General features: G+C 33.1%; 1 protein-coding gene across 1 annotated transcript in view; it reads right to left on the bottom strand.

Moving 5' to 3' along the window:
• LOC127714908 (PDZ domain-containing protein 8-like) overlaps positions 1 to 3839 on the bottom strand; it is a 45767-nt gene extending 41928 nt beyond the window's left edge. The window contains exon 1 of the mRNA XM_052220932.1: positions 3669 to 3839. Within this exon, the coding sequence (XP_052076892.1) occupies positions 3669 to 3818 (150 nt within the window). The 5' untranslated portion in view covers positions 3819 to 3839. The remainder of the gene's footprint in view (positions 1 to 3668) is intronic.
• Between the last annotated feature and the right edge of the window lie 13929 nt (positions 3840 to 17768).

Raw genomic sequence — 17768 nt, 5'->3', positions numbered from 1 at the left:
ACAAAATACCTTCGCGGTTATCAGTCAAACGGCAAGGAAATATCTGCGGCAACATAACACTGGTATGACCTCTCAAGGTCACATCCGGTGTAATAATCATTCCCTTTCATAAAAGCCAAGAACATGAAGAAAACTTCAAGTGGCTACTAGACCTGCTTTTGCCTTTAACAATGCAGGTAAAAAGAGGTCAAGAGGCCTCCTACAGAGACCTCAGTTGCTGAAAGGCTCCTTTAAAGTGCACAGTGTGGTAATTTCATGTGTGAGGCCTAAGATTTAAAAATTCTTTCCCTCAAGATATGGTCATAATTTCAATTCAAATTTCCAATGGAGTTTGCAACCATAATTACCCATTTAAATTTACCATAGTGCTAATTTAATCTATTTTATAATAGAATTCAAAATATGGTGTCAAATCTTTCATATGGATTTTTTTGAAAAAAAAAGATGCAACATTTGCAGATATTTTTACTGGTCTTCCTTTATAAATATGCATTTCTTCAAACATAATTTAAAAGCAGTGTAAGGGAGGTAATCAAAACATTGTATTTGGATTACCTCCCTTACACTGCTTTTAAATTGTCTTAATTGTTCATTAACCATTACTTTATACATAATTTAAAAGCAGTGTAAGGGAGGTAATTCAAATGATGTATTTGAATTACCTCCCTTACACTGCTTTAAATTATGTTTTGTACTAATGTATTTGTCCATTAACCAGGGCACCCTTGTTTTTCCCACTTTTTTGCCCCTAATTCCTAAACGGTTTGAGCCATAACCCCCCAAAGCCAATCCTAACCATCCCTTTGTGGTATGGAAACTTGTGGTATAATTTCAGAGAGATCCATACACTGTTCCACAAGTTATTGTCTGGAAACTAGAAAAATGCTTATTTTTGGCCCCTTTTTGGCCCCTAATTCCTTAACTGTTGGTACGATAACCCCCAAAATCAATCCCAACCTTCCTTTTGTGGTATTGAACCTTATGGTAAAATTTCATAGAGATCCATTCACTTAAACTAAAGTGATTGTGCGAAAACCAATGTGTCTTCAGACGACGACAACGCCAACGTCATACCAATAAACGACCGGTCGTATAAAAAGATATGTAAAAACTTGAGTGTGAAAATAATTTTCTAGAAAAATGCAAAACAGAAACCAAAATTTTAAAATATCTAAAATGACTAAAAATAAAGCTTTAGTGTATACATAAATTAAAGAAGCAAGTAATAAGATCAAATTCCATATGTGTAAAAATAGATTTAAAATTTGACAATTATATATCCAGTCAGAACTCTGGATTCATCTTTTACTACTTCTACTGTTGCACCAGAAATATAATGAAATATTTCAGATGTTCATATCAAGGCTTCCAAAACTGTCATATATTCCGGACATTTGTATAATGTCCGGTAAAAGTCCGGCTGGGCAAAGCACGAAAGGGTCATCTACTTTTTAGATTTCAAGGCTTTCTTAAGAGACGGTCATTTTAACATAATTCGCGATCTTTTTGACCCAACCTTTTGCCTTTAACAGCCACACATTTCCGGTCATAAAAGTGACATGATCATTAAGTACTATCAAAACAACCCCTACTTTAATACCTTCTCATTTTAATCAAGGCTAATTAGTTGTTGAACAGCTGAAATTTACCTGTTCAGGTGACAGGTAAACTATTTTGAACCGGACATTGAACGGTCTATTCAAAGTTATTTTCTTACATTTCACCGGTTTGCATCTAATTAATTTAGTCAAAAAGATTTAAATTATCAGAAATACATTAACAAATAAGATTTGATGAAAAAATTAAAGAGGTGAAAATGAAAAATCGTCATTACCACGTTGTTTGAACCAGAGACATGTCTCTGTTTGAACTAGTACACGTGTGCGCATGTGCATGTGCCCAGGTGTGAAATTTAATTATGCATCCTAATTTCTTAAAAAAAATGCTAAAATTGTCATTGATACCTTTATCTCACGTTTATTTCGAATATTTTCTTGAAGAAATAACATAGAATGAGCTACTTACACTCATTCATGCTTTGCAAACGTACACGGAATTTACATATCCGTCTCTGGTTCATGTTTTACCATTGTCAAGATAACATCAAGTTTCAGATTTAAAAACGAAAGTAAAGTTTTTGACAACGTTATTTTGCACAAATAAAGAGTCTAAGGCAGATATAAGTACGCTGATGTTGCACACTTCGGATGACGCACTGCCGATTTATCAGTTTACGTCAGAACTTCGAATTTGAATCAAAGAAAGTTTAATATCGTTTTTTTTAAATATCAATCATTGGGATGGCCAACTCAGCAACTGATTACCATAATTCATTAATTGCCTTTTGTTTATTTAGTCTTAAGGGATTAAAATCGGGATAATATATAAAATGAACGGCTGGCTAAAAAATAATTTTGGAAGCCCTGGTTCATATATAGGTTGAAATGAACAATGTTATGTATGATGAATAAATTAATTTGAATTGGTGTTATATCTATATAATTCTTCTATGATTTGCATATCTACAAATACTTGAATTGGATTGGTCTGTTAGAAATTTTTGCTTTGTTTTACACTTCGATAAACCATGTTGCCGAAACTACTTTCATAACCTTCACTGTGATCTATTCATGCCCGATATAAATGCATGGGATCTAGGGGTTCTAAGCAAATTGAGATTAAAAAAACAAATACATAACTGTTATTCCTTTTTATAACGCATGACACAAAGAAGTAATGCATTAAGAAAGCTTGGAAAACGTATGTAATTGAAATAAAATAAAATTCTGCAAAATATGATGAATAATCGTCTTGCCGGTTAATGTCATGGCATAACATGACTTCATACGAATGAAAACTCTGTCTGAAGATTATTTTGTTACTTGTACAATTCAAATTCAGATATCATGAAGTTTTTGAGGCAGGTGCTTTTTCATTTTAGATTCTATTGCATTAATCGAACATTTATGGATTTCAGAAAGTCAATATGGCGGCTCACTCTTTAGTTACAACATACCAATTGTGAATTTGATGGTAAATAGTAGCCTATGAACAAAAATTGTTAATTAAAAATTGCAAATCTTTGGCTTAAGAATTATAAGGATTAAACACATTTTTTCTAGAGGTTATTATTGTGTAAACTGGGTCGCTTACTCACAAACTTTACATAAAAGTCCTTCAGACTTTTATTCAGTTTGTGAGTTAATCGCCCCAGTTTACACATCAATAACCTCTAGAAAAAAATGTGTTTAATCCTATAGTATATATGTATATAATCTATTTTATTTATATTTTTATTTAAGAACTTAAACTGTTTTTATTTTGTTTTGTTTTTCTCATTTGTTTGTTATGCTTTTTAATTTGATTGTCATTTAATTTTTTTTTAACATAGATTACATTATATCAATAATTATAGCTAATATTTAAAGGAAAAATATTTAAAAACTAACCAGGGACGATTCTCATCTCTGTGATTAATAAATGTAAATTTCCGCGTTTATTTCATGTTTTATTCAAGATCCAATTATAAAACCAGAAGCGGGTACGCGTAGCCTACGAATGCCAATTTGGCTACTCGTCCCCGCATGTGGGGTCGCGCAGACACTGCCTATCATTTTAGGACTTACATGGCCTAGAAACTTTTTTGTTTTCTATCTCATTTTTCTCACCTTTGGCAATTTATATTGACAGAACTGTGGCTTGTGGGGAATTGGTTCTAAAGGAATGGCAAGAAGTCGTCTTCTGATGACAAATGTCTGGATTAGAATGGTAACCACAACACCAATAATGAAAGAGGCAAGACACAATGCTACCAACATTCCACTTCTTCAGCTCACCATTATTATGAGTCAAAGTTATTTGTCCAGGTATGACGAGTAAAGAAAAGTGTCAATGTTTTTGTTTATTTTCATTATTTTCTGTCTGCAACTACCCCCGCCGTTTTGGTGTTTTTTGTGCTTTGATGTATTTGTTTGTCTTGTATACAAAGATTGAGTTTTTAGAAGGGTATTGAGAACATATTTAGATTCATTTTGTGTTCCTATTCCGCATCATGTTGTCACAAAAATAAATAAATATTTCGATTTTTTTCTGCTCCTGATTCGTGTGAATAGAGAGTTCAAACAGGGGACGTAATTATTCGCGCGAGAATTGTTCATCTGAATACCGAAAGTAGTTTAATCCCATGTAAAGATACAAATAACACTTTAAAAGTTTAACCTGTCCAAAAAGGTATGCAGTGCTTTAAATACAGAAAAGCGCTTCGGATGCATACAGTTTGTATATTAATCATCTCAAAGAGAAACCATGATTAACAAAGTCGTCTCTTTTAATGTAAATAGAGTTTCCTGTGCATACCATGGCCAAACTTAGAAAATGATGGACATTTCTTGTTGTCTAAAGCGAATTTTTTTTAATTCAATTTCTTTGGGTGATTTATAAATCATAGTTCATTTTATTATTCTTATGCACTTGACCATCTGTAACATATTGATTTCATTATTTCTGGATTATCAAACTTTCCCCAAATGACAGCAGAGACATATATATATATATGTCTCTGATGACAGTAAAATGACTCTATATGCATTGTTTTATTTTAAGAATACGAAGTTAACATGACATTGTATTAAACCATAACTATTTTATATTTTCAAACATAAAAGATGTTGTTCGGGGCTTTGTCTGCGAGGACAACAGTGTATCTATCATATAGCCTGACTACCTGAGGTGTTTTGCAACATTTGGGTCTTTGAATTTAACGATTGATGTATCATGAGTGTGATCAAGGATTTGTATAGTAATCTTACTATACAAATCCTTGGCGTGATAGACCCATAAAGTTTTTTTTAAATTCAACGACCTCGCAGCCACAACCAATTCGAAAAAGATTATTAACTTCTTCTTTGTCACGTTGCTTGACATAATCCTAGACTGAATTCATTGGTATTTAAAATTTCTAACTGGGTATTCCGACCCGTTGGTTAATACGTTTCGCAGAGAAGTGTTGTTGACAATGTTAAAGTCACCAGTAATAACATGCATCTCCAGTTGGACTATACAAATGAGGAATAGAAAAGGTGCAATAAGGCCGTGACGTTTAGACTTGGAGTTGTCAATATTGAGACGCTTTAAAACTTATTAAAAAGGAAAATGTTGTAACTCCCTGTGCTTGGATGGATATGAATCGTTGTGCCTTTAGGCTTTGTGTCTCCTTATATATCTCCCATTTGATACGACATTCCAGAAAATGGATTTACCCGACATGATTTCCTTGAGAGAGGGTTGCTGCGTACAAGGAAGCCATTAACCATGAGTTCCATGCGGTGAAGTTGAAATTATCTCTTCGGAAATTTTACAGACGGCATCATTAGTTGGTAAACCGTATATCTGTTTTACAGATGACGACGATTATGTTCCAATTGTCGGAACCACAACACTGTCCTCTTTTCCTGGAATGTGACCTACCGAATTAGATTTATCATCGGGCTAGCTTGTACTTACACGAGCAACATAACGGGTGTCGCATGTGGAGTAGGGTCTGCTTACTCTTCCAATAGCGCCTGAGGTCATGAATGTTAAAAGGCGTCTAATTGTCTTCCATTGATGAAGTTGTTTTCACTCATTCTCAGGAAATCTGTTGAGTGTTCTACTTAAAAAGTTTGCAAAACATGTACTAATGTTGCCTTTTCCGATCCATCACCATTCAGCCAGTACATATTTATGACGGTCATTTTAAGTAGTTTGTCATACAAAAAATTTACATATTATTAGAAAAATATTTGAAATAAAAGACTAAGAATATTTTGTTAAACAGATACGGTACCAAAAAATCCGTTACTATGTTTCGATTAACGATGAAATACAAGTACCATTTTGGAATTCAGACACATGAGCTATCTGCTTTAATATTTTTTTTTTATTTGATGTTGAATGAATAATATCATCAATACAACAAGTTATGAGCTGCAATTTTCGAAGACATATATGAAGGACAACGTCAAATTAGGCGATTGTACTGCTTTTAACTGGATATTTTAATATATTTTGCGCTAATATATTAAATTAGATATTTTAACACGTAGATAAGAATTAGACATTTGAATTTGGTACCTACAGGATAAAAATAATGTTAAAGTATTGTAATTCAGGTTGCAAACATTGAGTAACGTATTTGTTTCCTATATGGTAACGTATTTGTTGAATGCCTTGAACAGATACGTTACATCTTATATTGTATTGGTTTCGTTAAAGTTTTATGCGTTACGCTCACTTCTTTTTTTCAAATATTATATATTTAGAGTTTACTTATGGTTAATAGTTCCAGAGACGATATAACAGAGTTTTCAATATCAAAGTCGTTTTCTCAACAGATACGTGATCTGTTCACTTCCAAGTTGGAAATAAGATGAGATATATAAACAGTTGAAAAAATTAACAAGAGCAGTTGATGATAATTGATATTTTAATATATTTGGATTAATATCTTAATGCATTTTTATGTTATGTTTTTTGTCTTCACAGTTGTATTTGGTCAAGATATGGATTCAAGAACAAATTATAAACTTTTCAGGGTATTTCATCAAGATTTATGACTATTTTTAGAATCTTAGGTACCTCAAGAATAGTTTTGAAGGAAATAATTTAATTAATGACGCTTTGTATGAAAGTTCGTTTGCTAAGGTAATAAAACATGACGGTAACGTATCTGTTATGTGGAAAAAAGTGACCCATATAGTCTTGACCAGCGATATTATTTTTACAATAAGAGCTAAGATCAACCGCTTTGGAATCTGTCAAATCTTATATATATATATAAATCATTTACGCATGATTAAAAGTTTGTTTACACAAATATATTTTCAAAGTATAATTTTGGCATATGGTCCCAATTTGCTGAGAATTAGTGTTAAATTGATTCAGGGTGTCGATGTAAGTTTGGATAATATTCCCCTTCATAATATTAATTTGAAATGGAACATTGTATCAGGAGAAGTTACAGGAGAAGTTACAGTAAGCATAAGACCTGTTCTTACAGTAGAAGGTATAATTACTTTGTTCGCTTGGTAATGATTTACTTTATATCAGGAGACGTTACAATAAGCATAAGACCTGTTCTTACAGAAGAAGGTATAATTACTTTGTTCGCTTGGTAATGATTTACTTTTTATCAGGAGACGTTACAATAAGCATAGGACCTGTTCTTACAGTAGAAGGTATAATTACTTTGTTCGCTTGGTAATGATTTACTTTATATCAGGAGACGTTACAATAAGCATAAGACCTGTTCTTACAGTCGAAGGTATAATTACTTAGTTTGCCTTGGTAATGATTTATATTATATCAGGAGAAGTCACAATAAGCATAACCCTGTTCTTACAGTAGAAGGTATAATTACTTTGTTTGCTTGGTAATGATTTACCTTCAGATAAATGAAGGTTGAAGTTGGTAATCAGCTGTTTGTGCTTATAGGAAGTCAAGAATACTGACGAGAAAGTGGAGACCCTCTGATGTCTCTGTTGTAAAGAATTACGGATCAGGTCGTTGGTTTTTTTCGTTTGAATTGTTACACATCTTGTCATGAAGGGGCCTTTTATGGCTGACTATACGGTATAGATTTGCTCATTGTTGAAGGACACACGATGACCTATAGTTGCTTAAATCAGGTTAAATTCACCTGGAGTCTGTTGTATATATAGCTGTCTTATTGCCAATCATACCGCATCTTATTTTATATAGAGAATAATGTACCAGCAGGTTGTGCCAACTGATTACAGAAAAAGAAAAATTTAGTCCAGACCACGAGGCAACAATTCCTGTTAATTTATGAGTAAAAAACGACCAGACAATTATAAGTCATTCCTTTTGGCCAAAACTAAATCATGATGTTACATATTACTGTAGCTGCCGTCACAAATGGACGAGGACTTGAAAACCACATCAGAAAATTCCTTAGCGCATCTACCATCAATACCAGCATTGATAAACCATTTAATCCTTTAAGTAAACTTATTCTTAAAGGTTACCAATTCAACACTATAATTTAGATCTTTGAATATTGATTTTGTTACCAGTAAATTACAATCAAACTAAATATTATTTTTATATACATATGCACATTCATGGCTCTACAATCTGTCGATACCTGTATCTTGGTATTGCACAAGGTCATGTTTTTCTCTGACTGTTAATGACGTCTTTACCCTAAATCTATGGGATGTTGGATGTGTACTGATTGATATTTTAATCTTAGATGCATGTTTTTTTTATTTGTAGTTATTGGTGTTGAACTAGCTGTCAGTAACTGCGAGTACTCTCAGATCTGTACTTAGTGTCTTTTTGTTGTGGGGATGTATAAGTACCCTGCCACGTCCACTCTGTTTTTGTTAGATGTATTTCTGCTTTGTATCAATCTGATGAGTTAAGCCCTTTTCAACTGATTTATATAGTTTGTTCTTATGTTGTATTGTTACACCACTGTCCCAAGTTATGAGGAGGGTTGGCGCGCCTTTAAACTAGTTTAACCCCGACACATTCTGTATGTGCCTGTCCCAAGTCAGGAGCCTGTAATTCAGTGGTTATCGTTTGTTGCTATATATCATATTTGTTTTTTCGTTCATTATTTTGTACATTAATCAGGCAGTTAACCTTCTCGCTTGAATTGTTTTACATTTGTCATTTCAGGGCCTTTTATATAGCTGACTATGCGGTATAGGTTTTACTCATCGTTGAAGGCCGTACTGTGACATATAGTTGTTAATTTCTGTGTCATTTGGTCTCTTGTGGAGAGTTGTCTCATTGGCAATCATACCACATTTTCTTATTTTTACATTTTAATTTATTAAAGCACTTAGTAACTTAGTATTTAAAAAGCGTTGTTTGTTTAAGTTTTTACCGTTACTCGATTTTCCAAAGTCAATTCCGTCCTATTATGAAGAATTTTCCACGAAGTAATGTATCAGCTGGTATAGCAGTTGAAGGCAAGTGCATATATATACAATTATAAATCTCATTTGGCTTTAGAAGTTGTTTTCCATTCGTTTCGTTTGTTGATATACTAGTAGTCTAATGTTCGTTTTTGTCAGTTTTTATGGACTTTCTTCTTTTTTTAATTTACCTTGTTCGGTATTTTTATTATTGAAAACAAGTTTCGTCAGACTCTGAAGAATATAATTAAGGCAAACTGTTTTGATTTCAAAAGCATTTGGGTGAAGGTATTTGTTTGCTTCTGTTTGCTGCTATGGAGCATACAGGTACAATAATTTTTACGTGTTAAGCCCATTTGTAAGCTCATTCTTAGTCATATTGATAGGGGTCCATATAAACTTTTGAAGGAACATCTAAAGATAAAGATAAAATTGCAAAAGCCTCTCACATTGCTAAAGAAAACTCAAGTTGAAATGAAAGTTTGGTATGATAAGAATGCCAGATTAAGGCGATAGTAGTTTACAACTATTCAAATAGTAAATTGATTAAGAAGAGACAAATCAAGGTAACAAACCAAAAACTGAGGGAATCGCATGAACTCCAAAAAGAGCGAGACCGGATGCGTCGACAGAGTATATATAAGCGTCTTCTACTACGCATGATTACACCACCCGCCTTGCGAATCCACATTCACTTTAAATGTTATTATCGGGAATAGCATATCATCGGTAAATTTACAGATCATACGACTATACTGGTATATGAAGATCTAAGACCGCAAAAAAATGTCGCTGATGAGTTGAGACACCGACGCAGCGTATTAGTCAACCAATACACAATGGTGACCGAACAACGTATTTAGTGTCGATTTCGATGAACTATCGTTCTTCATTAAACTCGGTTGAAACAGTTTATTTGTAAGTATACACACCCCTGTTAACGAAGTCCGCATATAGTGTACAAATGCACGAGTCAAGTAACTTATTAAATGAGATATGTAAACGCAATACGACGGAGCAGAGGGTATATAAAGTGCAGAAGTTTGAATATTTGTTGTGGGAATCAATATGGTTCTTCACAAAATTATATTTTTCATGACTCAAAACAAGGAATTTACGCTTCATATTTTGATAGAAAAGCTCTTTTGCACTTGTACATAAAATTGCAATCAGATTATTCAATGATACTGCATCTCTGCATGATCTATTGTTAATCGTGTACTCTTCATGAGCATAACGAAATCAGAGATCTATATTTTGATTGACGTAAATCCTGCATCGCCTTTAATTAATTTTGGTGATATAGTTCGAAATTAAAGTTTGGCAATTGGCGAATTAAGTTGTTCTAACTTCTTACCATGTACTTACCATGAGCAATATGATGGCTGCCAATAGTTTAGAAGGATTTGCCTACCCTTTCGGAACACCCGAAATCACCTCCAATCTTTAGTTTTATATGTAGTGTTTTGTTTGGCTTGTTTGGCTTTTCGTTGTCATTCATTTTTTTCGCGCGACGCGTTGCGGGGGACATTGGAATACCGGCGTCCGTATGTCAGTGCGCCTGTCCGTCTGGTCTTGTAAGCGCCCTCACATGTAAAGTTCTTGTCAGATTTTCATGAAATTTATATCAACGGTTTATATTAGCAATGTCTCAAACAAAATTGGAAATCAATGCTGATCAATTATCTTTAAAAGAGTGAGGTCCCTTGGAAATTTTGATTATACGGAAAATTGCATAGCAAGCGCTTTCAAGCCACATTTCTCTAAGTAATATATTTATAAAGTCTTTTAGTTATTGCCTCTGGACAAATAAAATATGTGCTTGGCGTGGGGAATTGGAACTCTGTTCTTTTATTGCAATGGAGGTCGTCAGTTTATTTAGTTTTGAATGTCCCATTGGTACATTCGGCCTCTTGTTTCTTAAAATGTAGATAAATTATTCAACACATCAAATATCATTCTAGCTGCGCGTTAAATGACACATGTTGACAATATGCTAATAATATCATTCGCTCACCTTGAAAGGTGGCTTTTTATATATAATATTGCTTTAATGTACGTAATATTTGTCTTTCATAGAATTGTTAGTTGAAATGAAAATTTAGTGTGTTTTGCCACTTTTTATTTATTTTCAAACCTCCTTGCATTTATAAATTTAACAATGGAAGCATTTTCAGATCTGCTACATGGCAACATTCATCAAGCGGGTTCACATTTGCAGACCTGCGCAAAATAACGTAGATTTTCAGATTATTATACTTCACAGAAAATGCGCGAAGACTTACTATATTTGATTTCAAAACTATAAACTTAGTCTACATCTTTCTAAAATGATAAATCTACTTGTGTCAATTTTATGTTAACACCTGTTTGATATTTTTAATGCGTTGATCACCAAATGTTTCAGTGTACAGATGTTGCCAAATAATTAATACGATGATATGTACAAAGTAACATAACATAATGACTGAAAGAAATACTGTTTAAGGTAATTTCCATCGCTTATTATCACAATAAGTAATTTATTTTCATAAATAAAGATAAGAGCTGACAAATTTGAAAACAATACATCAACTTTTTTTTAATGTTGAACCACGTACCATCAATAATAAACCACTAGCCGTACTGTACTGAATTCACGCTTTGATCTTGGTGCTTCTGTTAATGGTAGCAAAAAAGGATAACGGACAAATAGTATACTGTTGATTAACAAGAAAATATTTCCAGGTTTCACTTAACTGAACTTTAACTAAATATAATTATTCACATACAATTTGACATCCTTAGATATTTTCAAATCAAACAGTATTTGCATATTACCAATAGATGAACATTGCCACATGTTAATTTACTTGACTCAAGTCAGGGCAGTGAATAACGTTGTTTTTTTTTAATGTTCATCGTCCATGAATTTTGTCTTGATGGCTCATTTTTTGGCGGGATCCGTTGAAAGGGTTTACAACATGTCCTGGCTATAGTCACTGGGGTAAATTAAGCTGATGACCGTAATTGGATTCACGGTCATCCCAAGATGGCGGATGAACAATTAGTTCAATATCTGTATTGTCTGTTTAAGTGTTTCTATATTGTTTTCTTTACAAAGCATACATTGGTATGATGTAAATTTATAAAAAATTCACAAAGAAATCACAAATTACTACCGAGAAATGTGTATGAAACAGGAAATTTGATTTGAAAAAATCGCTAAGATGACCGTAAATCATCATTAAAATATTTTCAAGATGACCGTAACATATAACAAGGATGACCATAACTTTTAAAGGATGACCGTCAATTTTAAGAATATGCGTATTTGTATTCATAGCTTTTTGTTGAGTTTGTCTCAATAGGGTCTCGGTTAGTGGATATAAATATGTTTAATCAATTTCTTTTTAACTATTTGCCGTATTTTGAGTTCATGACAATGATAGTAAATTGCATATTGCTCGTAAACAATAAGATATTTATTGATAACGACGTTAAAATCTTAAAATTGACAGCGATACGACGAAAAGTTGAAGAAAAAAACATTAATTAAACATATGAATATCCGGTAATCGAGCCCATGTGTATGGTTCCACAGGAAGCAGATGAAAATCTAAATTTGTCTTGATATATGAATAATATTCTGTTTGCACAATTTGACAAGGTTCCCCCTTGTAATACGCTATTCGTACAAGATTATTTTAAGGATCTATTTTGCTGGAGCCCACCTTCACTAGTTTGGTCGTAGTATTTTTAAAACATTTTCTGTTATTTTAATTGCAAGCCTTAGACAAAATGGAAGACCAATCAACAGAGACAATGGTTGTGGTATGTCATTATAAAAGGAATCCCAGAAATAAAAAAAATCATTTGGCTTGTAATTTGAGGAACATCTTTTGAATGATATAGTTTGTTCTTCTAAATATATATTTGGCTTTTAATCTTTCTAACATCACTTTAAGTTTTGTTAGTTCAACTCTGAAATGTACGGACCGATAGGCAGAATGACCAGTGTTTTCATCCAAAACTTTCTTTCTAAAACTAAATGTTTGTGGACCAACATGATTGTCTATAGTGGGTATCAAAATGCTGTTTACATTCGATAATGTGAATTTGCAGGTGGTATAATGATAACACATGTACTTAATATCTGAAATAAAGAACATTTGCAATGGCATTTGAAACGATATAATATCAATGGGTGTACATGCATTGGCATTTTTGCATGTCAGTAACTGCTAGTAGTCCTTTGTTCTTTTATGTATCATTGTCATTTTGCTTAGTTTCTTTTGTTACCTATTCTGACATCGGACTCGGACTTCTTTTAAACTGATTTTTTACTGTGCGTATTGCTATGTGTTTCTTTATTCTACATTGGCTAGAGGTATAGGGGGAGGGTTGAGATCTCACAAAACATGTTTAACCCCGTCGCATTTTTGCGCCTGTCCCAAGTCAGGAGCCTCTGTCCTTTATTAATCTTGTATGTTTTTTAATTTTAGTTCATTTATATGTTTTGGAGTTTAGTGTGACGTCCATTTTCACTGAACTAGTACACAATTTTATTTAGGGGCCAGCTGAGGACCACCTCCGGGTGCGGGAGACCCATTGGTGGCCTTCGGCTGTTGTCTGTTCTTTGGTCGGGTTGTTGTCTCTTTGACATATTCCCCATTCCATTCTCAATTTTATTAATAAGATGTATTTATTATATGTCATTAAAAGGAATCCCAGAAATAAAAATATCTTTTGGCTTGTAATTGGAGTGCACCCCATTTTTTAGCTCACCTTTGGGCCAAGTGAGCTTTTCTCATCACTTGGCGTCCGTCGTCCGTAAACTTTTACAAAAATCTTCTCCTCTGAAACTACTAACACAAATTTAACCAAACTTGGCCACAATCATCATTGGGGTATCTAGTTTAAAAAATGTGTCCGATGACCCCGCCCGCGAACCAAGATGGCCGACAAGGCTAAAAAATAGTACATAGGGTAAAATGCAGTTTTTGGCTCATATCTCTGAAACCAAAGCATTCAGAGCAAATCTTTTTGGTTATTATCTTGAATATTATTATAGATAGAGATAAACTGTAAACAGCAATAATGTACAGCAAAGTAAGATCTACAAATAAGTCAACATGACCAAAATTGTCAATTGACCCCTTAAGGAGTTATGGCCCTTTATAGTCAATTTTTTACAATTTTCATAAATTTTGTAAATTTTTGTAAATTTTTACAAAATATTTTCCACTGTAACTACTGGGCCAAGTTCATTATAGATGGAGATAATTGTAAGCAGCAAGAATGTTCAGTAAAGTAAGATCTACAAACACATCACCATCACCAAAACACAATTTTGTCATGAATCCATCTGTGTCCTTTGTTTAATATGCACATAGACCAAGGTGAGCGACACAGGCTCTTTAGAGCCTCTAGTTCATTTTACTTGTAAGGTGTCATTTAATCGCGCTTTTGTTGAATGTCTTCACCACTTGTTCATGTGCATGTCTTGTTGAATGTTAATTATAAAACTGTAAAAAAGATACATTTGGTGAACTGTGTTTTTGAAGCACGTCTTATTTTCTTCAACCAATAGGATAACACTCTCTTATAAATACGTTTTATACCAACATGATTAATTGTTTGATACAAAAAAGGTATTAAGACAAAAACGGATATTTCTTAGAATTGACGGTCATCTTTTATAAATTACGGTCATCCTTTACAAATTACGGTCATCTTTTAACCCATTACGGTCACCCTTGTTATGAATCGCTGGTACTGTCACGGTCATCTCGATTGTGATTTACGGTCATCTTGGCGATTTTTTCAAATCGAATTTCCTGTTTCATACGTATAATATTTCTCGGTAGTAATTTGTGATTTCCTTTTGGATCTTTTATAAATTTACATCATACCAATGTATGCTTTGTAAAGAAAAAAATATAGAAACACTTTAACAGACAATACAGATATTGACCTACTTTTTTATCCGCCATCTTGGGATGACCGTGAATTCAATTATGTATGTTGTTTTTCATTGTGTAGTTGTGCTGCTGAATCATCTCTTTATTCATAAAGTTATCAGAAGGAAAAGAAAAGAATAGCATTTTCACATATCATTAAATTATTTGCAATTATCTAGGATGAAATCCTAATTTATATTTTCTCAAAAACAAAACAAAACATATTTATTCAAATGTGTAAGCAACTTTGTAAATTGACGTATTGGAAAGCAACATATGCACACACAACCCGTTTTTAATAACAATAATTAAGGTTTTGCTCCGTGTTGAAGTCCTCGATGTGATCTTAAGACGAAGAACAGCAATACAAGAACTGTTCCTGTGCCTTTGTGTATGTTAATCAATGTTTGTCATGAATAACATATAACACTTTCCATTAGAAAGTTAATGTTTATAATTATATTACTCTGGAAACTACTTTCCGCACAGAACATCAGTGTTGCAGACATTTTGTAGTCATTACACTCTTTCATTCTGTTGCAGCATTGACGGAGAAAAACAGCCTACTACCAAACGATGACAAGAATTATAAGCAGACAATACATAAAATATTTCTATGCGACCATTTTTATCTTCGTAGTGATAGTAACTTACAAGTACATGAACAAGAATTTTTTACTTCGGTTAAATCTTTTGGATACTAAAATTGAGAATGGAAATGGGGAATATGTCAAACAGACAACAACCCGACCAAAGAGCAGATAACAGCCGAAGGCCACCATTGGGTCTTCAACGCAGCGAGAAAATCCCACACCCGGAGGTGGTCCTCAGCTGGCCTCTAAATAAAATTGTGTACTGGTTCAGTGAAAATGGACGTCACATTAAACTCCAAAACATAAAGGAACTAAAATTAAAAAAACATACAAGACTAACAAAGGCCAGAGGCTCCTGACTTGGGACAGGCGCAAAAATGCGGCGGGGTTAAACATGTTTCGTGAGATCTCAACCCTCCCCCTATACCTCTAGCCAATGTAGAATAAAGTAACACATAGCAATACGCACAGTAAAACTCAGTTTAAAAGAAGTCCGAGTCCGATTTCAGAATAGATAACAAAAGTAACTAAGCAAAATGACAATGATACACAAATTAACAAAGAACTACTAGCAGTTACTGACATGCCAGCTCCAGACCTCAATTAAACTGATTGAAAGAATATGTCTTCATCATATGAAAATCAGGTACAATCCCTCCCGTTAGGGGTTTAGAATCATACCATCATAAAATATACGAGAAGAACATCACCCGTATCATGCCAACAACTGGTTTTAGAATAAATGTGTTTATTTCCGATGTAAAGACCCTATGAGTGAATCAATATTAATACCAAAATATGCAATCCTTAATGATCTGACAACAGTATCGTAACTATATCCCTTCCGAATAAGTCTGTTTAAAGGTTTGGTTAGCTTTTGAGGTGAATGCCGACATTTTTGTGCTTTGTAAAGAATATTACCATAAAATATTGGATGTGAAATACCTGAACGTATAAGATGTCTACATGTTGATTTATATTTACGAATGATGTCCTTGTACCGATGATAAAATTTAGTAAATGTTTTGAAGAATATATGTTTTAATTTTGGATTCTATGGTGATTTGTATTTTACCAGTGTGTTTTCTTCAAACCTGCAAACTCTGACTATTCTTAAAATGATATTGTAATAAATCGATTAAAAGTGCAATATTTGTTTTTGTACATATATATTATAACCTCAGTACTAATATAATTTTCTAGATACAAATTACTGACTGGGGTTTGATGGTTGCATTTTCATTTTTTTTTTTTTGCTTTTCACTTGTAATTTTTCTGATTGAATATTCGACAACATGAAAATGACAGAAAATATAAATTGATGTTTTACATGCCGGTCATTGTTCCATATTGACCCATGTTTAACCCAATATTTTGCCTTTAAAATTTTACCAAAAGCAATTAACCCATTTTCTTTATCCTAATGAACACAGACCACAATTAAATTCCCCTATTAGTTCTTTATAACGTTTTGTTTCATTAAAAAAATTGCACCTTGCATTTTTGTCAAATCTTTTGTGTGTGTAATGTATAGTACTAGTCCAAAAATATATCCAAAATTCAGAAAGATTGAACCAATGACTCTTACAAATTTAGCCAATACACATCCATACCCCTATGGACAAGTCAAGAGATGTTCCGAAAACTGTAAATATCACCTTTTTGCACCTGGCCTAATCACTCTTTCCATATCAAAATCAGTTAAAATACAACATCCAAAAGTTTATTTCACCTCCCTTTTTTTATTTCCACCCACAAAAAATAAGAAATGAGTGAGGAAGGGAAAGAAAAAAAATTAAGAAAAAATACACTCTAATTAAAAGGAACTATTATATTGGATCATTAATTGTGGTCTTGGGCCTAATCTCTGAAGTTACACATTTTGCTGTAGACTAAACGCGCGTATGGCGTACAAAATTATAAGCCTGGTAACTTTAATAAGTTTTTTCTTATACAGAACCTCAACAGGCAAAAATAAGCCTCCTCCTACCATGCAAATGGAACGGATCCCCTGACTTATAAAAACGATTTAAGGTGGTACCAAACACCTTGACTAAAATCAATTTTGCTCGTTTAATTTTCATAAAATTTAAACAAAATATTTACTTTGACCCTTTGACAAAAATATAAAAATTTCAAAAAACTTGAACCACACACTTTATCGGAAAAAAATCATTGGATATGGTATATAGTAGTTTGACAAACACTTATTTTGATCATCGAGAAGCTAGATATTTCTTTAACTATAGAACGTGATTAAAACGTTCAGCTGATTTTTACAGAGTTATCTCCCTGTAGTGTTATGTACC

Source organism: Mytilus californianus, unplaced genomic scaffold (genome assembly GCF_021869535.1).
Source record: "Mytilus californianus isolate M0D057914Y unplaced genomic scaffold, xbMytCali1.0.p SCAF_9, whole genome shotgun sequence".
Taxonomy (NCBI): domain Eukaryota; kingdom Metazoa; phylum Mollusca; class Bivalvia; order Mytilida; family Mytilidae; genus Mytilus; species Mytilus californianus.
This window is presented reverse-complemented; position numbering and strand designations above follow the sequence as displayed.